The 27,446-nt window shown below is 42.0% G+C and overlaps 1 protein-coding gene and 1 pseudogene across 3 annotated transcripts in view; both read right to left on the bottom strand.

Moving 5' to 3' along the window:
- The window catches only part of LOC128125217 (synaptotagmin-9), a 223,787-nt gene extending 201,837 nt beyond the window's left edge, over positions 1-21,950 (bottom strand). For 2 of the 3 annotated variants that reach the window (XM_052762377.1, XM_052762379.1), the window contains exon 1: positions 21,344-21,603. In XM_052762377.1, the coding sequence (XP_052618337.1) occupies positions 21,344-21,488 (145 nt within the window). In that variant the 5' untranslated portion in view covers positions 21,489-21,603. Of the gene's footprint in view, positions 1-21,343 lie in introns of all 3 variants that reach the window. The other variant, XM_052762378.1, reaches the window with a different exon arrangement.
- A 3,550-nt stretch (positions 21,951-25,500) lies between these two features.
- Positions 25,501-26,288, bottom strand: LOC128123859 (elongation factor 1-alpha 1-like; annotated as a pseudogene).
- Between the last annotated feature and the right edge of the window lie 1,158 nt (positions 26,289-27,446).

Here is a 27,446-nt window from a genome sequence, read left to right on the forward strand (position 1 = left end):
GCGCCTATCAGGACCAAAGGAAAATTCTTCCTTAATTGAAATTACAGGTGGGTCTGGAGCTACAATATATGTTGCATTATTATACGCTTGGGGAAAATGTGTTCTCTAGTCTTTTCCAAACTTTTGTGACAATAAAACAGCTTTGTCATGACAGTTAACACTCACAGATGTGGGAAAGGAAGGCTACTCCTCCAACTGAACAAAGGCTCACACAGTGGCTATTATGCCTCAGGTTCCTGCATTTATGTAAGTCTTCCCGCTCCAAACAGAAGCAAAATACTTAGAGGCAGAGCCCTTTGCTACCTCCCCTCTACCTCTCCACTTTGTACTTAGCTTTTGTTATGAGTCTTTGAAAAGTTCATCTATGATATTCATCATATCTGATGGCATTGCACATGCATGTGTATGCATATGAACTTCTTGTGCATGTAAGCATCAAAGTCAGTACCCGTTTAATGAAGGCAGATCTTTCATAAGAAATTAATTTTAACTGATTCAATTTACCATCTTACAGTGGTTACCAAGGATACCAAATAGCCAGAATCACTTGGCTCCAACTTGCTTGTTAAATCAGAAGATGTTAACAGAAAACTGTGAAGAATTATTATTGTCTAAATAATCTGGCCAGAAATAGTGTCCCCTCCCAATGTTCCCAAGTCCTGAACTCTGTTAAAATCATTCAAATCTATAATAATTACCAAGAATGTGCAAACATTTTTCTAGGATTTGAAGTTGAGTGATTAATATGTAGGAAAATGACCGCTAATGGTTTCACTTTGATCACTTCTGATAAAGCACTGGACTGAGAATGGCCACTGATTTGATCTTCTTATCTATCTCAAAGCAGACGATTCTCACCATGGCAGTTAATTGAACATTCCAGTAATCTGCTGAGCCTGCCCTAAATAAAACAGCCCATATATGTATGCTTAGTAATACAGGCAAGCATTTAACAGATGAGCCTAGAATGTGCCTTTGAGGGCAGAGAATTAAAATGAAAACACTCAAAACAACCAAAACAAAACAAAAAAAAAAGCACACATAAGATTAAGACTATCGAGTGTCAATATATGTAAAGAGGAATCAAATTTTCAGTATTTTCTTTCCAAAGGGCATAGTCATGTTTCTTACTAGTAAGTGTATTTCTGTACACTTAAGAATGTGAATTCTCTGTCATTTATTGCTATTAACATGTCCTACTTGGTGGTATATTTTCATTTTGTTTACAGTATCTTCTGTAAAAATGTTTCTATTGTTATAGTTGTCAGAATCTGCCAACTTTGTGTTTTGCAGTTGTTAGTTCAGAGGTCATGCAAAGGCTTTATATACCTGAAATATGACAGAAACAGGTAGTTGTCACCTTATCCATTTTTGCAGTTTTCTAGAAGAACGGACATTATTTGTATCTGAAATGACACCTCTCAAGCCAAAAGACTTCATTTCTCCATTTTCCTATAGCTTGGTAGGGCCACATGACTTTTGTCAATGGCATGATAACAGGAAGCTGAGTGGGACATTCAGAAAGACTTTTCCAAAAGTGCAGGCTACGACCTGGAGAGATGGCTCAGCAGTTAAGAGCATTTGTTGCTCTGTAGAGGACCCCAGTTCAGTTCCTAGCATCCGCATGGTAGTTCACAACCATCCTTAACACTAGACCCCACCTCAAGGCTGCTGTATCAGTGATTATGTAAAAGCTTCAATGTGATGGCGCTAAGTACTAGTATATATCATTGTTATTATAATTGTTGCTATCAGCAGCATCCTTATCACACTTAGATACTGGCTTTGTTTCAAGAAGGTATTACCAGGAATAATACTGCTTTCTTGGTACCACCTGGGATGACAGTATTTGTTTTTCCAAAAACTTAGCTATCGTGAGTAAGACAGCTTTTCACACCCACTGCAATGACGGTAATAAAAAAGACAGGTAATGACAAATGGCGATAAGCCTTTTTTGAAATGAGAATTCCTGTACACTATTGGTTTGAAAATAAAATACTGCAGTCATCTTGGGGAACAGTTTGGCAGTTCATCAAGATGTTAAATGTAGATTTACAATATAACCCAGAAATCCTATTTCTAGGTACATAGCTAAGAGAAATGAAGAAATGTATCTATATAAAAACTTGTATGCCGGGCAGTGGTGGCGCACGCCTTTAATCCCAGCACTCGGGAGGCAGAGGCAGGCGGATCTCTGTGAGTTCAAGGCCAGCCTGGTCTATAAAGTGAGTTCCAGGAAAGGCAGAAAACTACACAGAGAAACCCTGTCTTGAAAAACAAAACAAAAAAAAAAAAAGAAAAGAAAAAAGATAAACATACATACTTTCGGGGCTGGAGAGATGGCTCAGTGGTTAAGAGCACTTGCTGCTCTTCCAGAGGACCTGGGTTCAATTCCCAGCACCCACATGGCAGCTAACAACTGTCTGTAACTCCAGTGATCTAACACTCCCACACAGACATATATGCAATGAGCATGAAATAAAAATAAATAAATTTTTTAAAAAAAACTTGTACCTAGGGAAGTGGGGAGAAGATTCAGCAAGTTGCTGTCAACACAAGCATGATGAACCAAGTACAGATCCCTTATACCATGGAGAAAGCCAGGCATAATGGCACACACCTATTAACAACTTGAGGGAAATGGAAAAAGGGGTGCAGTAGTTTGAAAAAGAATGGCCTTCAGACTCATGTTTGAATACTTGGTCCCCTGTTGTTGGAACTGTTTGGAGGGGGGAGGAGGTGTGGCCTTGTTGGAGGAGGTATGTCACTGGGCTTTGAGGTTTGAAAGTCCAACACCATTTCCAGCTGGCTCTCTAGTTCCATGCTTGCGGATCAGATATAAGCTCTCAGCTGCTCCTCTAGCACCATGTCTGCCTGCCTGCTTCATGCTCTCTGCCCTGATGGTCATGGACTCACTCTCTGAAACTGTAAGGCCCCATCAAATTCCTTTTTCTACAGGTTTCCTTTGTTTCATGGTATTTTGTCATGGCAATAGAAAGTAAGACAAGGAGGATACTTGGGGCTTGCTGGCTAGTCAGTCTAGCTGAACCATAAGCTATAGATTCAGTGAGAGACCTTGTCTCAAAAAAAAGGGCAGAGAACAATAGATGGATATATCCAATACTGGCCTCTGACCTGCACATGTGGGCACATACCCTAATGCTTGCATACATATACACACAAGCACAAAAATATACACATACATACATTATTTTTAAAACTTGTGAAGAATAAATTAATTAGTAAACCCACCTTGCACTTGAATTTCCTAAACACCATTATCAACAATACCATCAAAATGGAAAAATGCCCAAAAGTGGTAAATAAATAAATAAAACACAATACGGCTATATAGTAGAATACTACCAGCAATAAAAAGAACTAATGATACAGAAACCATGGTTGGATTTCAAAATTATGCTTGCTCAAAGAATCCTACCACAGCAAGCTCTTGTGTAATAAGCCAGCATTTATAACATTCAGAAGAAATAAGTTTAGAGATGAAAAGTTGCTTAGTGGCCTCCTGAGGTGTGAATTAGCAGAACACATACATAGGAACCTTTCTGGGGTGATGGGGATTTTCTAGAACTGATGTATGCTGATACTTAAACAATTGTGATTTATGGGAAAAACTAAACTGTGTACTTAAAAGAGATGAAATGCATGATGTGGAAAATATGCCCTAATGAATATTTTTGATAGGATAGGGTTTTACTGTATAGCCCAGGCTGGCTTTGAACTCATCATAATCCTCTTGCCTTACCCTTCCAACTACTGGGATTTTAGGTATGTGCCAGCATGCTCAGCTGTACATATACTCCTTTGAAGTTTATGCTTCCTTTATATGATCTGACCATGTATTTATCAGATTTTCTAAACGTTTCCTGAATATTACTTTTCCCTTGGTGGGAAGAAATTTCCAAAAGTACATCATTTTTTTAACTGTCAATTCTACCCTCTAATTACTTGTCTATCTGACATATTACTGCAGTAGGTCCCTAATTCTGACTTTCTTAGGTTATAGAGTCTTAGTAAACTCAGTTTTATACATTTAATTGTTGCTCCACTAATTAAAAGTTTATGGTTGCTAAATCCCCACTGTTTATCATATTATGAATAATGAATATGCCTTATGTTATGACTTACTTTGTATACAGTTTGTTATAGGAATGATAATTCAGTTATCATGAAGCTTTGTCAAAAGAACAGATAAAGACAACAGGAAATCCATGGATAAATATTTTTCACTTAATAATTTAATATATTTAATGAAACTGTTTTCTGAACAGTGAAAAAGTCAGATACTAATTCTCTTTGACAACTCCCCATGCTTCCAATGGCATTATGAAGGCCACCGCTTGGCTTGTCACTCCTTTCCTGGAGCCTCTTTGGATCCAATCTGCTGACAGTTCACCATCTATGCCCTAAGACATCACCATCTATGCACAATGGTGTCTGCAATTTAACTTCCCAGCTCCCATAGACTGAAGCACTGGGCAGGCAGCTATGAATGGGTTACTGAAGCACAAAACTGTAAAAATTAAAATATATTTTAAAAACCAATATAATGGAAGAGATATGGCTTTAATTTTCATCAGTTTGCAGAGTGGATCCTCTCAAATTGAATCTGTGGGGATTGGATTCCCCACCAGAGAAGGCTCCAATAATCCACATACAAATGGCCTCAAAGTAGTGCCGGTTAGAATTGGTGCCAGTTAGAATCAATGGGTATTTTTCACTAAGAACATATGGAAAGAAACACTTTGGGAGAGTTTCTGGTTCTCTTTGTAGACTCTCTCTGAAACAGATTACACAGTGTGATAAATTTTAGCTACCTCACAATTATAGCAATACACATGAAAAAAGACTTAAAGCCCTAGAATAAAAATGACCACTAAATCCTGTATATTACAGTAACATGAGATCTGAAGGCGTGGTTCAGGAGGAAGAGACCGAAGAAAGGCTGGAAGCCTGTTTTCCTCATTTCCTGGGAAATATTCTGGGGAGCCTTCAGAGTGAGTTCAACTATGCTGGCATTTGACATATGTAGTATTTGAAAAAATAAAACTGAAAATATGTTTAGCCTGGGATTCTCCGAATCACTTTATTTCCTGAATAAAATATTAAAAGTGGTTTTCACATGTATTTCTCGGTCCAGTCAAATACGTTCTCTGTTCTAGGAATATTTTTTGCATGGGGAAAAGGTATTCCAAGATGATTTATAGCTGACAAGACTCAAGTAACCATGCTCTCCTCTAACCTCATGGCCCAGATTTCTTTCAACCTCATCTGCTATATAGTTATCCTAAGTTATGAGATGTTAATCATGTTACATGCTTAGTAATAAAGAAGACCAAGTTTTTCCTTATTGCTGGGATATTAGAGCTACATCCTAAAGCTAAATTTTCTTCAAAATTTATCATTCATGTTGCCAATGGGACTGTACTTCATAATATAAGGTTAATTCCCAGAGTGGTTTAAAAAATTACCAATTTTATGTAGTAAATGCATTGGGATGTCTGTATTTCCTTGCCTGATATTTTATAAAAGTTTTACACAGGTAATTTGAGCATATTTTTCTTTTATAATTGGGCTGCAAAAGTCATTTCAACTCATGAAGGCCATTAATGCATGGCATTTGCAGCCCTGACAGTTCATCAGGCTCAGGAGCACAGATAATTTAGGTGTCATCCTGATGATTCCCACTCAGTTAACGAGGGCAGGGAGCTTGTATCTTTGAAGATTCCCTGGGATGATTCTCATGTCCAATCCAAACAGAGAACCACTCCATAGAACCTCTGTATGGCAAAGGACTTTAGGCTTCGATGCTATTCCAACTTCTCCCCATAGCCCTGGGCACCTGCAGCAGGAGTCATCTGCATCCTTAAACTTGATAGATTTAAAATTAACTTCATTTTTCTTTGCTGCACAATATTCCTGACTTCCAGTAGTAAGCCCTATACATCATGTGACCACCTTCCCAGGTATAGCCACCAGACACTCAGAAGTCAGGAGTCCTCTATTTTATATCAGTGCACTGGCTATTTTGCCTCTTAAATATTTTCTAAGGTATCTGTCTACGGCCTTAAAAGGACCCTTCAACACTTCCACCTGATAAAAACTAACTTGCTTGTGTTTTCTCTAAAATCCCCCAGCTTTAGCTCTCCCACTGTATGACTGGCCACACCACTGCTCCCCAACTGCGCATCCTTTTCCCAGTGGTTTACTGTTTTTTAGGCTGCCTCCCCCATTCCTGGCCCAGTTCACTTGCTGGCTTTCTGTCACACTCCCTAAACCCACTTTCATCACAACTCCTGGTTAATTCTTTATCTGTATAGTCATAACACTTCCAAAACCTTAGACTCAGTACTTGGAGCTTTTCTCTTTCAATGTCTTGCCCTCCACCCTATTTCAGAACCTTATGTGGTAAAAATGCCCTGGATTCTAGTCTCACCAACAGGACAGCATTTCCATCACCCCCAAAATTATAATGACACCTCTCCCCCTCTTCAAAGCATTCCCAATAGTCATCCCCTGACAGAGCCTATGCCTGTTTACTCTTCCTCATCCTTAATTCCCGTCTTTTATTTTTTTAAGTAGCATCTCCTATAGGGGATAACTTCAAATCAATCCTCATGTCTCTACCTCCAGGATACTAAGATTATGGACTTTGTGCCCTATGCTTGGTCTTATACAGTGCTGAAGATCAAACCCAAGGCTTCATGCATGCTAGGCAGGGACTCTAGCAATTGAGCTACATTCCCAGCCCATCCTTCATCCTCTTACATGTGCACTTTTCTCTCCTTACTATAATGAAATTTCCGTCACTCTTATCACTGCATGCTATGCACTCTCAACATTTTTGCTCCTGTTTCATTTTTATGCATACTCATAATTCCTGCTTAAACACAAGTATCAGGGTGGCAGATGGCTTAGGGTAAGGAAGCCTGCTGCCAAACCTGATGACCTAAGTTTGATCCCCAGAACCCATATGGTAGTGGGTGAGGACTAACTCCCAAAAGTTGTGCTCTGACCCCACATGAACATTATGGCATACATGTAATGTTCACACACACAGTCACACAAAATAAAAATGTAAGAAAATGTACACAAATCTTTTACTTGTATACAAACATAGTTGAATGTGGTAGGAGAGTAACACATACCCATGCAGATACAATTTATGAAACCCATGATCACAAACCTCAGGTATTGGCCAGCAGTCACCACATCCATTCACTCTCCCATTCTCCTAGATAATTATTATCACACTCCTGTTTTCAAACCTCCACCACTTCTGAAGTCAATCCCTCTCAGAAGCTTTGCTTCCCTTCTCAGGGAAGAATAATCACAAGACAGATGACTATGGAATCCCTTCCCCACATCTACCCTCTTTGCCCATGGATTCTGCCTTGACTCCCTGACAAAGGGTAAACTGCTGAGAAGCATACCTCCTACCCAGTACGCCACTCCTGTCTGTTTTTCTTCTCTCCAGCATATAAATGGTTCTCTGTAGTGGGTAGCTGTTCCAGCTTTGACCTAGAAACACTGCCCCTAGAGTGATAGCAGATAACTGCCACACTTGCCTATGACCTGCCCCTGGGGCTGACCTGCCCCTGGGGCATGGCTGAGAGTAAGTCCCTTAAGACTCTAGGTACCTACATGTTTGGCCCTTCTGGATACCTCGAGGTCCTGGAAGCTGGATGGGACACCAAGCCAGAGTTCTCCGCTGGATGGTACCTCATCTCTCCCAGATCCTGTAACCAACCCCTATTGGCTGTAAGTTATTCCAGAAATAAACCTCTCTTGATTACCAGATAAATGACGTGGAACTGCCTCGTTAATTACAGTAATAGTTCTCTTTCTGTTAAAAGTCATCTTTTCAATCTCTGCTTCTTTCCTGTTACAAAATTTGTTTTTTCTTTAGTTTTTTTTTTCTTTTCAAGACACTATTTAGACATTCCCCAGCTTTCTTTTCCTTCAAAATCATTTAATTCAAGGTTACCTTGAATGAGCCTCCACATCGCCCAGTTTGATGGTCAGCCTGGTCGCTACCTCGCTTGGCCTCCTAGCTATATTTCATGCAGAAAATCACTCCTATGCCTCCTGGAATCTTCCTTCATGTTTAGCCACACACTCCTATTTCTTGCTTCCTCTCCCACTGGCTGGTCCTTCCCAGTCTCCTTGTTGGTAGTTCCTCATCTCTGGCTAGTTGTGTGAGGTCTAGCTTCGTTTACCCTTTGGTCAGTGCTGTGGTCTCAATGTCCATTCATGTCCTGCCCTCAGATTTGCATGTTGAAACCTAGTCACCAAGTGACAACATTAAGAAGTGAGGACTTGCCAGTGGTGCTGGCACATGCCTTTAATCTCAGCACTCGGGAGGCAGAGGCAGGTGGATCTCTGTGAGTTCAAGGCCAGCTTGTTCTACAAAGTGAGTTCCAGGACAGCCAGGGTTTTTACAAAGACAAACCCTGTCTCAGAAATTAAATAAATAAGTAAATAAGTAAGTAAGTAAATAAATAAATAAGAAAATAAGAAGTGAAGACTTTTAGATGATTAGAAAATAAGGATGGAAGGCTAGGGGTGTAGTTCAGTGGAGGAGTGTTTGCCTAGTATGCACAAGGCCATGGGGTAATTCCCACTACTGCCCAATATAAAAATAAAGGCAGAGCACACAGAGATAGGATTAGAGCCACTTTTGAAGAAGCCCATGACAAATTGGGCACGGTGACACATGCCTATAATTTCTGCACTCAGGAAGTAGAGGCAGGGGGATTGAGAGTCAAAGTCATCCTTGGCTAAACAGCAAGGGTGAGCCTAGCCCAAGCCACATAAGACTCTGTCTCAATCAATCAACAATCCATCAATCAAGGCAGGCCTGAGAGAACATATGGCCCCTCTACCATGTGAGTACACAGAAAGGAACTACCTATGAGGAACAGGACCTCAGGTGATACTGACTCCTAAGGCCTAGAAGTTGGATTTCCCAGCTTCTAAAACTACAAAACATATGTTTGGTATGTAGCAGTCTTCCTCCCCCATCTAGAGTAATTTTGTTATGAAAGGATGAACAGATTAATACAGTACACCCATCTAATCACTTGGCTTTAAATTTTCCCCATGTGCCTTGAGTACCTAAATATGTTTTTGCTGTCTAGACCTATTCCCTAAACTTCTGGGAAGTGGATCCATCTGGCAACATAAGGATATCAATCCAGAAGTCCTCCATTCTTTGTCTGGCATCAAGAACTATTACTTACTATACTAGATTATTCCTATCACCTAAGAGCTGTTAGCACTCCCAGCCTAAAACATATACAAACATCTCTCAGGTCTCTCACCAGTAGCTATTTCTCCAATTTCCTTTTTTTTTCCCCAGAAAAGGTCTCATGCTGGCCTTGAATTTACTATATAGCTGAGAATGACCTTGAACTTCAGATCCTTCTGCTTCTACTACCTCAGTGCTGGGATCATAGGTGTGCACTACTTTATCTAGTTTATGAAATGCCAGGAATCCCCAGAGCTTGATGAGTTTTCTATCAGCTGAGCTACATACTTAGCCCTAATGGTCCCTAGACTCTGCAATCTGCCTGTCATCACCTTTCTGCCCTCACTCACTGCTGTGCTTCTCCTTGCCTATGTCACTATTACCCCACTGACCTCTGGATGACACCTGGACATGCCAGACATGCTCCTGCATCAGAACCTTTGTACCTGTCATTCCCCTGCCTGAATGCTCTTCCCCTTGATGCATATGTCTTATCCTCACATCTCCTTCTGACCCTGACTCATAAACAACCTTCACTCTTTCCATTTTTTATTTTTCCTTAGTACATAGTAATAACTAGCATATCCTGTAATTAATTTATATACAATACTTCCCCTCATCATGCATGTCCCATGAGGGAAAGCTATTTGTTTTGTTTGCACACTATTACTGTATATACTACTGCATGCATCTATGTACAGCACTGTTGCTGAAGTTTTCCTATGTCCCACCTGGCCCATGGTCAAGACAAATCTCTCTCACTCGCCGGTCCTGCAGCTGCTCACACCCAAATAAACACACACAGGCTAATATTATTTAAAAGTGCTTGGCCATTAGCTCATGCTAACTATTGACTAGCTCTTACAATTAAATTAACCCATAATTCTTATTTATGTTTAGCCACATGCCTTGGTACCTTTTCTCAGTTCTGCCTTCACATCTTGTTTCCTTTGTGTCTGGCTGGCGACTCCTGACTCAGCCTTCCTGTTCCCAGAATTCTCTTCTCTGCTTGTCCCGCCTATACTTCCTGCCTGGCTACTGGCCAATCAGCATTTTATTTATTAACCAATCAGAACAACACATTCACAGCATACAGAACGATATCCACAGCACAACACTCTAAACATCTATCTATTGTATGTGGTCATAAGGTACATAACATTTTGGTCAATAACAGACTAAATATATGATAGAATCATATTACTACAATGAAGAGAAAAACTCTTTTCTCTTGACTGCATCATAGGTGCTGTGTAAGAGACTGATCTATACCATCAGACTTGTATGACTCTATTCTGGGTTTACAAAACAATGAAACCGCTTAATACTGCACTTCTCAAAGTATTTCCCCATCACTGACATGTGACTGCACTTACAACAGAGTCTGGCACACAGCAGATGCTCAATAAACATGATGCAGATATGAACAACACCCTTAATAACCTGTATACTCAACCTTCATCCTGATTCCAGAATGATCTAGTTAAGTGGTGAATCTGACTGGGCATGGTAGCACATACCTGTGATACCTGCATTCAGGTCAACGAAGCAAGAAGATAGAAATAAGTTTAAAGCCAAGATGGGATATACAGTTCCAGGCTTGAAAGGGCAACACTGCAAGGCCCTATCTCAAAGAAAACCCCAAAACAACAAAAAGAGAAGTAAATCTTCTCATGTCAGCCTTTAGATGAAAGCCCTTCAGTGGTTCTGACTGCTATGATGATGCAAACTGAAATGTCTTCTGAAGTCAGGCATATCCTTTAAGTGTCAAAGGCAAAGTGTGTTGGGGGAGGGTTGTAGGTATTGGATTCAATTATTTTTTAAAAATGTACCTATTACTTGGTAGTTCCCATATAGCGGGGAAAATAACCATCTTCACAGCATGGTTTTGTGGGCCCTGGGCAGGCCTCCCATACTTACTCCCTCCTCGGTTGACTCTGTTGACAGAGAAAACAGACTGTGCTTGTCTGTGGTCCAGGTGACTGTAGTGCAACTGAACATGCAGCCTTTTCATTGTTGAATAACCAGACAAGGTAGCAAGATGTCACTGTTGGCACTGCTAGAAATTATATCTGGAATCCAGATGTTGGAACCAGATGTCTAAGCTTGCTAAAGGCAGTTTTTACAACTACATGAGGTAATTATACTTGCGTTTCAGAGGGATATGATCGGGAATCTAAAATTGGAATCATTTAACAGAAGATTTCCTATCTGTCAGGACCTTACCTTGGACAACAAGAAACTGCCAACCAGAACACATCTCCCAAGAAGACACAGAAGACTTGAAAAGCTACACTATAGAATTCCCCCCGCCTGAAAACTTCCTGCCTCATTCTGTTGTGAATAAATGCTTTGGGCTTACAACAGGTCAAAGTATTTTCAGGTTTCCAGTCAGTGCCCAAGTCCACCTAGCCCTGGCCTCCCTGGATTCTGACAGGCCAACAAGGAATTCTGGCCTCCCTGGACTCTGACAATGGCCCACAAGTACTTCCATGCTGGGTCAGTACTAGCTACAATATTGTCTCATCTGTCAGCCTTCCCACCATGCACTGCATTTATTATTACAGAGGATGCATTCCCTCCTGTTTTATGGGCTTGGAAATTTCCTAGAATGACCACTCCACCCACAAATAGACTTCTCTAGGAAGTCTTTAAAGACCCACTCACACCAGCTTATTACTTTTCTTTTCCTGTACTGTATTCAGTGCATGGCTCCCTTACTGCCTTTATTTTATTAATTGCAGTTATTATTTTATCTCAGTTCCATAGGGGCAGTAAGCTTGTCTAATGTGTCTTGCAATTACTTGTGCCTAACCTGGTACATGGCACTTACGAGGCACTCCATGAGTGTTTCTGAACTTAATTTTCATTAGGAAAGAGGGATCATATCAGTGTGGCTAACATAAAGGTCACATGACATAGAGTGAAATGGGCTGAAGTCACAGATGAATTCTATCATTCTTTCATCTTCATATAAGTAAAAGCATTACATAGCACTGGAAGAGTTTTGCAATGGTAGCAAGAAGACAGGGAGCGTGAGGTCATTCTCAGTAATATAGTAAGCTCAAGGCCAGCTTGGCCTACATAATACCCTGTCCCAAAAGAAGTTAAAAGGGGGCTGAGGAGATCGCTCAGTGGATAAAGTACTTGCCATGTAAGCATGAGGACCTGAGTTTGACTCTCCAGAGTCTGTGTAAAGCCATATGTGGTAGTACGTGTCTGAAAAATGTAAAGTAGTAAACAAAAAGAGACCCTGTCTCAAGCAAGGTAGAAGACAAGAATAGACACCAAGGTTATCCTCTGATGTTAACACATGTGCCTGCACTCACACATAAATGTGCACACATATGGATCATACATGCATGTGCACACACATGCACACAAAGATAAAAACAGGATGCACAGTACAATGGATTGACTATAGTCAGACAATCTGAGTTAATTAAGTCACTATACAGTGCTCCTTCTGTGAGCTAATTTCATAGAACTTTTACATTTTAATAAATGCAAATTGTAAGAAAAGCATTAAGATTCTAAAACAAAACAAACAAAACCCAACAACACATAAGTGCACATTGTTAAGAATAAACAGAAAACTTATCTGTGAGGAACTGCTTAATCAGGCCTAACATAGTCAAAATACTCAGTTCTACCAATGTCAAACTAAAAATTAAAATCACCAGGTAGTCACTTCACACCTATTGTATCAGCAGCCTTCTACTCATGTTGTGTCTCCCATTTAGAGTGACTTTACTGCTGATATGTAACAGGACTAAATGACACAGGTCCACTAGAAACCAATTTTTTTTTTAAATTTTTTTTCTAGAAACCAATTTAAGCTCATTATTATTTCAAAAACTCCTCAAAAGAAAGCAGGTGAGTATAGACAGAAGTTCTTATCATACTGGAAAAAAACACAGAAGCACCACTGAGCATGATGAAACATATTCATAATTCCAGCATTCCGGAGGGGAGGCAGGAAGATTGCCATGAGTTAAAGAGTGAGTTTAAGGCTAGCCTGTGCTACAGAGTGAGAGCCTGTCTCAAAAGACAAAGAATAACAACAGTAACAACAAAAGATAGAAATGAAGACAGGAAGTAAGAAAGAGAGACAGAAAAATTACAAGTTAAAATGCTCTCAAAAAAGTTATATTCATTCAGAATGTATATAGCAATTACAAAAACAATAATAATTATAACTGGACAATAATCATAGAAATAATGGCTCCCATTTACTCAGCATTTATAAGTATTTGATATGAATTATGATATACTGAGTTTGCTTGCCAACCTAATCAAATGAAAATGTAGGATGCCCAGTTCAAATTGAATTTCAGAAAAACAACAGCTAACTACTTTGTCCAAGTATGTCCCATGCAATATTACATGTTATTTACCTCAACTTTAAATTGAACTGGCATCCAGTACTTTACCTGGATCCTGGGAACCCAGATATTAGCAATCCATTTTATCAATGAGAAAACAAGGATACTGAGATGCAGTAACTTTCTCAGAGGCCTACAGCTAAAAAAAAAAAAAAAAAAAAAAGTGAGAAAATGCTATTCCTACAAAAGAGTAGAATAGATATACTCACTGCAAGAGATTTCAAAAAGAAAAAAAAAAGCATGTGTGATTGTGGAGCTACAAAAAAAGTGAGAAAATGCTATGCCCTACAAAAGAGAACAGAAGAGATTTGCCTGCAAGAGATTTCAAATAGAAAAAACCCATGTGTGACCACGGACCACCACTGAAAGGAAAACAGGCAGGGAAACCATGCCCTGAGCATTAATTCTGAGCATGGAGCTATCTTAACAGGCCACTCCCATTTTATCAATGAATACTAGAGAGTGAAATCTTTTGTTCAAGGTTACTAAACTAACAAGTGCCGGATTAGATTCTGACTCTAAAGCTCTTGCCTAGTCCATTTTACCATACAGTTTTCCTTGGGTATTGTCTTTTTGTTTGCTTCATCTAATGCTTAAAGCATTTAATGCTTACTGCTCTCGCAAGAGACCCAGCACCTACATGATGACTCACATCTGCCTGTAACCCCAGTTCCAGGGCATCCAACACTCTCTTCTAGCATCCAGGTGTTCTTGCATGCATGTGCTGCACATAAACTCATGTAAACACACACACACACACACAGAGAGAGAGAGAGAGATAGAGAGAGAGAGAGAGAGAGAGAGAGAGAGAGAGAGAGAGAGAGAGAGAGAGAATAAACAAATGTTTTCTTAAAAGTTGTTCCTTTGGTACAGTCCTACTGGTTGTTGACACAACTCTTTATGCAAGCCAAGCACAGTAACACATACTTCAATATCAGCACTTTGGAAGCTAAGGCACAAGGATCAACCTGGGTTTGAGGCCAGCCTTTAGCTACCTGGTCAGAACTACACATGAGACCCAGTCTCAAAAACGGGGAGAGGGATTGAAGAGATGACTCAGCAGTTAGAATAAAGGCTGTTTTTCCAGAGGACCTAACCAGGGTTCAATTCCCAACTCTCTGTAGCTCCAGCTCCAGGGAATCTGGCACCCTCACACAGATATACATGCAGGAAAAACACCATTTAAGACACCCACAACAGCCTTGGAATATATACATGTTAAATAAATAAACAAATAAATAAACAAACAAACATTCCTTTGTCTAGAGCTACAGCTCAGTTTGCCGGTAGTTTGTCTGCAAGGCACAGGTCCTGATTCCACCTCCAATACCATGCACAACAAATTCATGTGATAAAATCTATGCACTGGGTACCATGAGGGTTTCAAACATATCTTCAAAGTCTGGTCCTCTGAGTTTGCTTTGGTTTAAAGCTGTATTCCTAGAGTCAACAAATGAAATACATGGAAACAAATGTAGAAACAGGCACAGTGGTGTTTGCTTGTAATCCTATCACCAAGGAGGTGGAACAGGAGGATCAGAAGTTCAAAGTCAGCCTCAGCTACACACTGAGTTTAAGACCAGCTTGCCTAAATGAGACCACCATCCCCCTCAAAACAAACAAATAAACAAGTAAATGAAATAAATAAGAGAAAAATCGTGATACACAGTGAGAGCTCCCAGGCCATAGGGAAACACTTTTGTACAATTCAAGTTGTGACCTTATTTAGAATACAGAAATACACACTCCACACTTACCCTCTCACAATGTTATTGCTCTCCTGACTTATTCCCCTTTAATATACCCAGATTTCTGAACTTGGTCACCTGATGAAGAAATGAGTGTCTATTTCTTCTAAGCCAACCACATGGGAACCACACCTGCCCACACAGAAGTGCCAGCATGCCTTCCAGTGATATCACCAGTGCCAGAGAGAGAGAGAGAGAGAGAGAGAGAGAGAGAGAGAGAGAGAGAGAGAGAGAGAGAAGGGAATTTTAGGGGGAGTTCTTTCCACGTTCAGCTTCATTTTTCTTCTGGCCCACATCAAAAAGTCTGTTCCTTTGATTGTTTATTCAGAAGGAGGCACCTGGCCAGGGGCCTGCCTGTGGTGCCTGCACCAGGCTTTGCTGTTGTTTTTCTCTCTTGAAAATTACCTCGTGACTAAACCACTCACTGGCCCATGTAGAGGAATCCCACAGAGATGAAATCACACTTGTTTAAATAAAATATTTATGAAGAAACCCTAAAATGTCACTGAAGTAAATGCAAATTAGACCTTCACATACTGTACACTCGATGCCACTCATTCCTTGGAAGGCTATTTCCCCATTACAATTAATGTTAACTTTTAAAAATTAATCCCACTGTGCATAATCACGCCAATAACTATCCCTAAAAAGCCAGTATTTTAAGAATGATTCTTTTTAATATTTTGGAAAGTTTGACTTAAGGGTAATATTTAATCACAATGGTTACCAAGATTTTCCCTTAAAACTATATTTAATTATTATTTTCCACACATACCTCCTGATAAGAGATTTCACTATTCAATACAAGGTTTTATCAGTGAAAGTCCTACATTCTGTTTCTCTGATCCCAAGAGAGGGTCTCATGTAGCCCAGGCTGGCCTCAAACTGACTATGTAGCTGAGGCTGACTTTGAACTCTTGATCTCATGTCTCTAGCCACCAAGTGCTGGGATTGCAGATACATGATATATGTCACCACATTCAGTTTTTAATGTATTTTTCCTTAAAAGTAGATGGGTATGATAAAGTCTTGTGACACTTATTAAAAGTCTTCAAGATAAACACTTGGCAAAATATTGTCAAAAGCAAGTTATGGATCAGCTGATATGGGTACTAGCTATACAAAGGCAACAGTCAAATTCTCCTGGGTCTTTAAACCATTTTTTCATACTATTCAGTAAGGAAACATGAGCAGAGAAGAGTTAGGTGGAGTTTACCTTCACCTATGGTCATAAGAGTTGTCCTGTACCTGACTGTAAGTCAGAATCAACCAAGAAATGTAAGGAATATACTATACTGATCCCAGGTACCACCACACCTAAGACTTTGGTTTAACTGGTCTAGGATACAGCCAAATCATTGTTAGGTTTTGGTTGTTATTTTTCTTTCTGTTAGATCCCTTTAAGGATTTCTAATACTTAGCCAAAGTAGAAAACCATGGAGGAGAGGCTTTCCATAATATAGTAGTATTTATCTGGAAGGAAGGGTCACTGATAATATGACATTGAAGCTATGCTTCACACCTAAGCTGGCAAATAAACATTTTCTAGGCCTTTCTTTGTTACAGACAATGAAAATATGCAGAAAACCCTCCAGAACAGGACAGTGGACCATGAACAGAAAACTAATATTGGATAAAGAATTCATAACCAAAATAATAAGGTGACTCTAACTACACACAATTTAACCTACACTTGGGGGATTTAATGAACCATACACATTCAGAATAGAGAAAGCAGGTCTAAGGATGGCTGTTGTGGATATTTAAGTACTCTCCACTGACAATGACTTCTGAGTTCTGCATTCAGTCAGCTCCCTGTGTCAAAGGTCTCCACATCCATTGATTTAAACAACTGTAGATCAAAAATGTTTGGGAGAGGGATATATCTGCATTGACCACAGACAGACTTTTTTCTTTCCATTAGTCTGTAAATAATACAGTAACAACTGACATGCCATGTACATTCTTAGGTATCAAAATGAACAGATTATTCAGAGTTCATGGGAGGATGTGCATAGGTCACACACAAACATTAAATCATTTTGTATGAAAGGCTGAACATACTCAGATTCTAGGATCATGGGAGCCTTGAACCAATGTCCTTCAGATACTGAAGGACAACTGTAAATGTGACATGACTGATTAACATGCTACTTTGACTTAAGCCCAACTCTTTCTGTAAGTGAAGAGCATGGCCATGGGCTAGCTTGTCTCTGCATTTCACTTTCCCTATATATGCCAATGATTTTGACCATGCTTCTTGAACTTGAATTAAGAATCATGCAAAAGCAAAGGTGCAGATTCAGTAAGTGTGGAGCAGGTCTGGGATCTTATATATCTTTCAAGTACCGAGATACTCCTGACACAAGGTAAATGTTTTGAGCAGCAGTATCTCAGAAGACTGTTAAGAGTACCAAGTGAGGTACATGAGGCATCCTTGCAGGCCCACCAGTGTCCTACAGAGCAGAGACAAGGGGAATTAAAAAACATGTTTGAAACTAGGAAGTGCATTCCAGCAACCTGTTTTTTCTAGATGTAGAAACAATGGGCACAGAGCTCCGATCCCTTCCCTCCTAACAGCCAAAGATGCAGAATGGAGAAAAAAAATGAAACATTCAAGATCAATGAAGACTGGGCGTGTAGCTCAGTGGTGGGTTCAGTCCGTAGTGTGACAACAATAGCTCACTGAGCAGCTCAGAGAGTTTTCAATTCCCTAGAAAGAAAAACCTACAAAACAGTAAATGCACCTCACCATCAGCCAGCTTCTTGACAGTGAAGTCTCCAGTTACAAACTGAGCATCACCAATGGTAATGTTAGGGACCATCAGCTGCAAGACAGCTTGGCTAACTAAAGAGGCATGGCACACTCAGTTAAGTACAAAAAGCTAGACACCAAAGAGAACCTTCCCACTTTCCCTCCCTACTCCAAGCCTCTTCCTGAAACCTGCTGCTCGGTAAAGAGAGTTGCTTAGGTCAGAAGGCCTGCAACTCATTCTCAGCTCTTTTCATCCCCCTGATACCACCTGTCAACAAATATTGGTGGTACCTTCAAAGTGGTCCGTAATCGTTACATCTCAGAGCCTCCATTAAGACCATGCTGAACTTGCACGTCTTCCTGGATTTCTGAAACAGATCACTAATACATCTATCTGTCTTCACCCTTGCTCTCCTATAGTATTTTCTCAGCATGGCAGTCTGGCTGCCACCTCTCTAACAATTTCTAATGTTCATATCTTATTCAGAGTAAAAAGTAAGGCCCTTCTAACAGTTCACAAGACCCTACATGAGCTGACCCATCCAACCCTTGACCAGATTTCTTACCACGCTCCACCTCCAGCCACCCTTGAAGCCAGTGTTTCTTAAATCACTGCAACACTGCTCCTGCCTCAGAACCTTTCCACATGCTCTTCCTGTTGCCTCAAGTACACTGGCTTGTGAGCCAGCCTTACCTCCTCTTGGAAAAAGGAGGAAAAAGCATCCTAGATGGGAAGTTACTCTGCTGCAAATTACTTGTTTTCTCCTTTTATAACTAAAATCTTTAATGGAGCTTGAGAAAACTGCTACCATGGGGTAGCCATGGATAGGCATCAGGCAGAGAAGGCTGGAACATGGCATTCAGGTGGATTCTTTCACAGAGCAGGAAGTCACCTATTTACAGAGAGGACTCTCTGGGTATCATCAGGGCAGCTGCACATGGTTGTTCTGGGCCACACTATCCAACCGCAGGGGCACTGTTTACTTAGCATTGTGCAGTGTGGCCTCGCTAGGCACTCAGCTTTTAGGGCTCAGAGATTAAGGGCACGCTTGGCTTTCACTAACAGCTTCAGAGGAATGGATGTAAAACCATGTAATACATGTAAGAATTACTGTGAGCAAGGTGAGGAAGGAGGAAAACAGGGAGAGCTGGACTGAGCAGAGGTGCCTTGACAGAGAGGGTGGCATGCTGAATGCCATCTTCAGCTGCATTTCCTCCTACCTTTCACTGGCAGGGCTCATCTCTTGTCTCATGCTCAGGCTACTTCCGGACACAAGGGAAGGAGCCAGAGGGGTAGGAGCCACTTCAAAGCCATGTGCCCTAGTTTAAGCAAAACACAGCTTTCAAGAAGTCAGGGAGCAGCAAGGCAGTCTCTCAGAAAAAGCAATTTCCCAGCCAAGGAGCCAGAATGCCTCTTGTGAGGAGAATTCCTTGGGACTCTTCCTCCAGGTCTACCCAGTGTGGGAACTGGGAGAACCTGGACACACAGAAAGCAGCCCCTCACTAAAGGGAAGAAGCAGAAAATTGGCCAAAAAGACTTGGCATTAAAACCCCAATTCAGAGACAGGCTGCATTCCCCTTCTCCTGTAAAGCCAAAGACGACAGCTTGTCTGTGATAACAAGGAAAACCTACCACACAGGGGCAGGAACACAGAGAAAGGTTTCAGCACTCACATGTGCTTTGGGGAAATGTGTGAACGATGGGCTTGGTCCTGATATGTACACACAGAACACCCCCACACTTGAGGCATCTTTATGGGACTCCTGGGTGAGGTGAGGCGCTCCCATTCACATCTGTGGTCTGTGAGGCACATTCTCATCCAGCAAGGAGCATCACACAGACTGGACAACCAAGGCTCCTAGGAAATCACTGGAATCCATATTTCTCCACTTAATTCTCCCCTTTGTAATGCAACATTAGAGATCATTTGAGAAGCTTATTAATGTAACCACAGGCATGAAAAATAAGGCCTTAGACTACAAAAAATATGAAACTTTTAACACCTGCCTTCACCACACACATTTAGACTATTTTATTAAAGGTAGGCTATTTAAGTCAGCTGGCTCCTCTTTGAGAGTCAAGTAAGTCTCTATCCTTTGGCTAAATGTATTTTTATATAATGAACTGGCATAAAATGAGAAATACTCGTACATAATAGTTTGCACAGCAATAGCTCATTGCCAATGTTTACACACATGAACATCAAGGCAAAGGTCATTCTTTTTTTTCATCATCCCATTTTTCTCATCCCATTTTTAACAATCCAATCACAATATGCCTTTTAAAATGTAAAACACTTATATTGGAAAAACATTGGAGAATATGAGTCCTCCAGCTGAGCCGGCACTTAGGAAACATTGGAAAGGAATGCATCTTCTGTTGACCCGTGATGAATGAGAAGACAGTGGGACCCAGGGCAGTTGGGAAAAGCAAACTGCTCAAAGAAAACGCCTTCTTCTAATCTTAATTGGTCAGATGCCAAAGAAAATGAACTTTCCAAAGTTAGGAGCCTCACAACTTTCACTGGGACAACTGCCAGCTGCATAGGATACCACCAGAAGCCCACCACTCCAGTGTGCCAGACTGCTGCAGCGGGACAAATTGGGAACTGAGGCCTCAGCGTCTGCACACCTTGTGACATACAGGGAAAGAGTTCAGGCCCAGCTGTCCTAGACATGAGGCTCCGGAGCCCGGCCCCAGGCAAGATCTTATCCCGTCCTTCTCACCCCCAGAGCAGGGAGAGGAACTGGGCACTCAGGCTGAGCAGCTTCGGGTGGGAATCAGCTGCAGCTTGGCTGTAACCAACTCCCAACTTCCCAGAGTTTCCTTGGCTCTTCAGTCCCTTTCCCAGCTCCGAGGCCTCCTCGGCCTCCCCTAGCTCTCCGGCGCCAGCGGGTGAGGTGGCAGGCGCAGCCTGGAGCTCAGGAGCCGCCCCCAGGAGCAAAGCGCAGGTGGCGGGCGTGGTTCCTCCAAGCATGCCCCAGCCCACCCAGGCTCGGCCTCCGCGCAGCAGCCTCCGCCCGGTTCCAGCATCAGGCCATGGTGCGCTGCTTTTGGAGACCTCCTTGGGCTCAATGGTCACCCCCTGCCCTCCTCCAGTCTGCTTTGCTCTCCTGGCTCAGGCCCTGGCGCGGCCCCAAGTCCCCATCCCAGGGCCCTCGGGTCGCGCCGGGCGGCGGCGCTTACCTGGGTCGCGGAGCCGGGGTCTGGTACGGTCCCGCAGGTGGTAGATGAAATCTTGGCAGCTGTCGTGCTCCAGGGCCCCTCGGGCACAGAGCTCGGCCAGCAGCTGCAGCGCCTGGTGACAGAGCGCGTCCCTGGCCCCGGGCATCGCCCCCCCGCATCCTCGGACCGCGCCGGGCGGGCGGGCGCGGGAGAAAGCCCTCCGCCTGCCAGCTCAGAGCCTCCGCCACCGCCGCCGGCCGGTCCGCGCTCCCAGCCTGAGCCGCAGCGCCAGCCGGCCGGCCTCCCACCGGTTGCATGCAGCTCTCCGCTAGTCGCTCGCTCGGGCTTTCTCGTCTCCCGCGCGGCCCCTCGTTCCTCCCCCGGCGCGGAAGGGAGGCGGCGCCGCACAGCCCCGCGCGCTTCTCCGCGCTCCGCCCGCTACTCGCTGCCGCCGGGGGCGGGGCCGGGTCAGGGGTGCGCGCTGAGGACCCGGGATCGCTGCGGCCTCAAAGCAGACGCGCCAGTGGGAGGGGGCGGGGGGCGCGGAGACGAGGGCGCTTGCCCGCTACAGAAGGAGCGCTTGATTCCGTTCCGGACCCCAGGCTGCAAGTGGCCGCACCCAGACTCAGAGAGTGCTAGCGGGTACTCGTGCCAGAAGCTCTTGACACCCCATTCCTCCGCCCAGATGCAAACCCAGCATCCCCCGACCGCCCTCCCCCACCCCGCTGCCGCCCCCCGCCTCTGGAGCCCCGCGTGGGTTTAATGCACGTTCTTGGGTGTATGAAGCGAAGGCTCGGAGGTGGACCACACCCGCCGAGATCTCAGTACCTTCTTTGAACTTGGAAAGAGCGATCTAAGGAGAAACCGCGGGCCTAAGGACATCACGCGCCCAAATGCGAGGTTTGAAACCAAGATTTGCCAACAAACAATGGATGTCCAGCGCGGCGGTGATTTGGAGAAGGTGGAGGCACTGATCAGAAGTGAGGGCAGATGCATGACCCCCTGGGAAAGATGCTGAGGCTCACCTGGAGCTTCACAGGTCCTGATAGGTTTTCTAAGCAGCTGATTGGAAAGGCAAGGGTTGCCAGCATTTCCCTAGCACAGGAGACAGAGGATCCAGAGTTTGTGGATGTTTGGAAAGACCTCAGTCACTTCTCATCTACCCATCCCTTCGGTTTTTTAGGCACTAAGCCCAGAAATAACCACGAATTATTGAGCTTGCTTGTGTACACAAGGCACTGTGCCACAGCCTTTTGTACAATTTCATTTAATTCTGTAGATAGCCTTGAACGTGTGTGTGTGTGTGTGTGTGTGTGTGTGTGTGTGTGTGTGTGTGTGCGTGCTACCCATGTTGTCACTGAAAAAGCAGACTCAGAAAGATTTGCCCAAGTTCCTAATAAGGAACTAGTCTCTCTTTCTCCCTCTCCTTCCTTCAGGGCTGCTTCCCTCCCCCCTCTTCCCTTCTCTCTCCCCCTCTTTCTCCCCCCTCACCCCTCTTACATATTTAGATAATCCTGTTGTCAAACTTCATTCTAGAACAATTAAGTAGCACCCTTAGCCATAAGGTTGTGCTGTCTCTGAGAAGGTCTCATAGAAATCTTTTGCACACAGAGGTAATGTAGGATCCCAGAGAATATTTGCTCAAGAGACCAAATCTGAAGTTCTGTGGTGAGTGGTGCTAGGCTTTGTGGAGTTTATAGTGGAGTAATGGAGAATGGACAACTGTAGTTATAAAGGTAACTCCAAAGAGCTGTGAAAAGACAGGTCTATCCTTCTTTTTTCTTATTTTCTATGTTTATTTTTTTCTAGTTTTAAAACTTTTTTGTTAAGCCAGGCAGCAGTGGCATATGCCTTTAATCCCAGCACTCAGAGGCAGGCAGATCTCTGTGAGTTCTAGGCCAGCTTGGTCTACAGAGAGAGTTCCAGGACAATCAAGGTTACACAGAAAAACTCTGTCTCGAAAAACCCAAAACAACAACAACAACAACAAAAACAAACAAAAAACCTATTTTGTTAAAAATAATGCATAGGGCTGAGATGAAGATCAATTGGTACAGTGCTTGCCTACCATACTCAAGAGTCTGGGTTTCATCCCTAGTCCAAATGGACTCAGCATAGTGGCACATGCCTATAATCCCAGCACTCAAGACAGTGGAGGAAGGAAGAGCCAGAGTTCAACTGCATAATGACTTTGAAGAAACCTGGGCTACAACATGTCTCAAACAAACAACACCTAAGACAAAACATCTGTGAAAACATTGTGAAACCAACTGAGAAAGAGTCCCTGGGGAAGACTGAGCAGGTGGTCCTCTTCCAAAGGAGGGGACACTTGTGTGTGGGGAGAGACAGGGGAGGTGACACAGACTGGAGGGTGGTGTATGAACAGGGAAGGTGCCTGTTGAAGCCAGTAGCCATGTAACTCTTATGCCATGATGTCAGAAAGTAGCTGAAAACTTTAAATTCAGTTAAGCAATGATTTGAAGAGACCAAACTCTGGAGACAACCTTGACCAGACAAGAGGCAATGGCTAATGCCAGAAACACTCAAATTTGAAAGACATTTCAAATATTAACAGAAATTTTAAGAGCAGAGTTGGGTTCTGTAGCCCAAATTTTAATTCCAGTCCTCACAAAGGTGGAGGCAGGAGGATTCATTTGAGTTGAAAGCAAGCCAGGTCTACATAACAAGGTCTAGGCTAGCCAGAGTTATACAATAAGACTCAAAACACAAAACAAACAGAATAAAACAATTTACACCCTAAAATAAACCAGAAACCAAACCAAAACATAAAACATTCCTTCAAATCTCTCGAAGTTTCAAAAGCATACCTGAGACATCTGAGTCTCTAATGGCACCTAGAAAGCTAGCCTAGATTTCAATGACAGGAGTCTGTCAGTTATTAATGGGAATAGAAACAGTTGCCACATTGAAGTTACTCCCAGAAAAAAGCTGGATAGGAGATAACTCTGGCCTTTAAAATGTGACTCCACAAAAGTACTGAAAAGGAGCAACTAGAAAATTTAGAAGGAAATTTACAAAAGTCCAAGAAAGAGTATTTCATAGAACTGACTGACAACTGTCAATTTTAGAGTTTGAAGGTAGAGAGAAAGCTCAGATGTGTCCTTAGAGCTGGACATCCTGGTGCATGCTAATATTTGCTGCCCATGGGAGGTAGAGGCAGGAGGATCAGGAGTTTGAGGCCAGCTTGGTCTACTGTCTGTAAAAAAAAAAAAAAAAAAAAAAAAAAAAAAAAAAAAAAAAAAAAAAAAAAAAAAAAACCCACATTTTTTTTCTCATTGAACTTTCTCAATGACTCTCAGAATTCTCTGGCAGATTTCTGATTAAGTTGTTTATCTTGACAGTAAGGAACAGCCCTCTACTTGGACTTAACACCCACTCAACAAGAGTGGTACCATGCCTAAGAGTGGAAACCTACCCAACTACTCAGTGCTAGTGAAAAGTGAAGTCATAAGCTTAGCGGAGGAGAATCTACAACCACTAATTTACTAAACCAGCACAATCCTTAACAACAGTCCATAAACATTTGTCCTTATATCCACAGATGAGTGTAGTCTTCACCCCTCAGCAAGGAAACTCGTCTTCGCAACAGAGAGAAACCATTACGGAATACCATAACCAATCAAAATGCAGAGTTGTAGAGCTCAGCCCCAACTTACACATCTACAAAACACTCCCACATCTAAGGCTCAGGGACCACTGCAGAAGAGAGTCACAAAGATTGTAAGAGCCAAAGGACCAGGGAGTTTGTTGTGAGATTGTGTCTCCTAGCAACTTCAGAAGCTGTGATGGTAAAGTTTCACCAATATGACCTCCCAAATGTGAACTGAACAAGGATGACAGCAATGGACATGCCAAACTGGGTAGGAAAGAGTCCACTAGGCCTCACCCCTACACAAAGAACTACAAGCAAATGAGTAAAGCTAAGAGCAGGTTGTCCAGTGTCAAACAGTCAGCCCTGACAACACACATACAAGTAATATTATATGGACTCAACAGGTTATATTTAGGAATATATATATATGTGTGTTTGTGTGTACAAGTATATAATGTATGCAATAACACTTAGTAAAAAAAAGAGGTCATGAAAAGGAAGGAAAGTAGAAGGGATATATGGAAGGACTTGGAGGAAGGAAAAGGAAGGGAGAAATGTAATTAAATTATAATCTCAAAAACAAACAAAAATACTGGTTTTAAAAACTAATAACTTAAAACTGCCACACATATGCACAATACCACCAATTTTAGAGACATCCTGCGGGGGCAGTTGCAGACATGTGAGTCGATGAGTTGGTGGCAGGATACAATTCAAAGCTCCCGATAGTGTGGCTCTACCCACACCACCATCTTTATGGGTGACTCTCCATCCTTTATACCAAGGCATATTGGCACTTGTCTCCAGCATGTTGTCACCATTCCAAGTAGAAATTGACACAAATGCTACTGTGTCAGGGTTGTGGCCAATTTTCTTAATGTAGGTGCTGACTTCTGGCTTTAGTGTGACTCCATGGAATCCACTTTGTTAACACCAACAGTTAGCTGTTTCACACAGGGTGTAAGCGAGAAGGGCATGCTCACAGGTTTGCCCATTCATGGAAAAAACAGCATCAAAATTCACCATCATCAGCACAACAATCTGTAACCATGTTTTGTTTTGTTTTTTAATAAAGTGACTGTGTCTGGGGGCATCAATGATAGTCACATGTTTGCTGCTCTCAAATTTCCACAGGGAGATGTCAATAGTGATACCAAATTCACACTCGACTTTCAGTTTGTCCAAGACCCAGCCATACTTGAAAGAGCCTTTTCCCATCTCAGTGGCCCCCTTTTCAAATTTTTCAGTGGTTCCTATCAAGTCTACCACATTGTAGATCAGATGGCCAATAGTGGACTTGCCCAAATCTACGTGTGCAATGAAAACAATGTTGATGTCTTTTTCTTTCCCATTTCATTTCAAGGTACTAGTGGTTTTTACAACACTCACATTCTGATGGTAAACCTTTTGCAAAACAAAGTAAAATGAAACACAAATTTTTTTTTAAATAAATTCAAAACAAGTATCGTTGGGATGTAACAGATTCTAAGACATTCAAGAAGTAAAATAGTTACTAAGCAACCAGCATCTTGCAAGTTAAAATGTTTATATCTGGAGTTTATCAGATAATATTAACATGTGCACAACTGAATTGTTACTGATATTACCTAAAGCAATACATTTAATTCTATTAATGTACAAGTAAATGCACTTTGAATTGTGCTATTGACTATGATGGTGTGTGTGTATACATTTATACATAGATAGACACACAGACAGACAGATAGATAGAAGTAGATAGAATCTGCCTGATAGGTAGTCTCAGACAGCCCAGGACAACCTTGAACTCACCAGGTTAACAAGAATGACCCTCCTGCATTTACCTCTCGAATGCTTAGCTTACTGATGTGCTCCACCATGCCCAGTCTTGTCTTTTTCCTACTGCTGTTTTATGCTCACTCTAATGTTCTTGGTACAAAACATATTTCTTAATCTGCTATTCATAGCATCCCAAACTAGAAGATGTCATGAGCTACATAACAATTTCATTCAAGAATAGACTATACTGCAACAGAAAAATTCTTATCACTCAAGTGATGTCTTAGCTATAAAAATGTTGCAGCCCACTGTATTGCTCATTTTGGCAATGTTGGCATAAACAAACCTACTTATATTGCTAGTTACATAAAAGTAGAGGGTGCACAATTATGTATAGTACATAATACTTACCAAGTTTAAAAGTGACTGTTACCAATTTATATGTATACTATATATTTTATGTCATTCAGGACTTAAATACTTCTATTTATTAAAATAGTTAGCTGTCACACAGCCTCAAAGCAGGTCCTCCAGGAGATGTTCCAGAAGAAGGTATTGTTAGGACAGAATGACAACTCCACACCCATTATTGTTCTAAATATCTAATAGAGGCCATGATATTGATGACCATGACCTTGTGAGTGTTTTGGCTAAAATGTGCTTAGGCATGTCTTTGAGCTTCATAGTGTGTTCCATGCCAGCCTGACTCAAAAAGAAAGTTTACTGAAAAAAATAAGTATACTATTTTCTGGA

The sequence above is a fragment of the Peromyscus californicus genome, unplaced genomic scaffold (assembly GCF_007827085.1).
Source record: "Peromyscus californicus insignis strain IS unplaced genomic scaffold, ASM782708v3 Scaffold_4__1_contigs__length_199733344, whole genome shotgun sequence".
Lineage (NCBI taxonomy): Eukaryota > Metazoa > Chordata > Mammalia > Rodentia > Cricetidae > Peromyscus > Peromyscus californicus.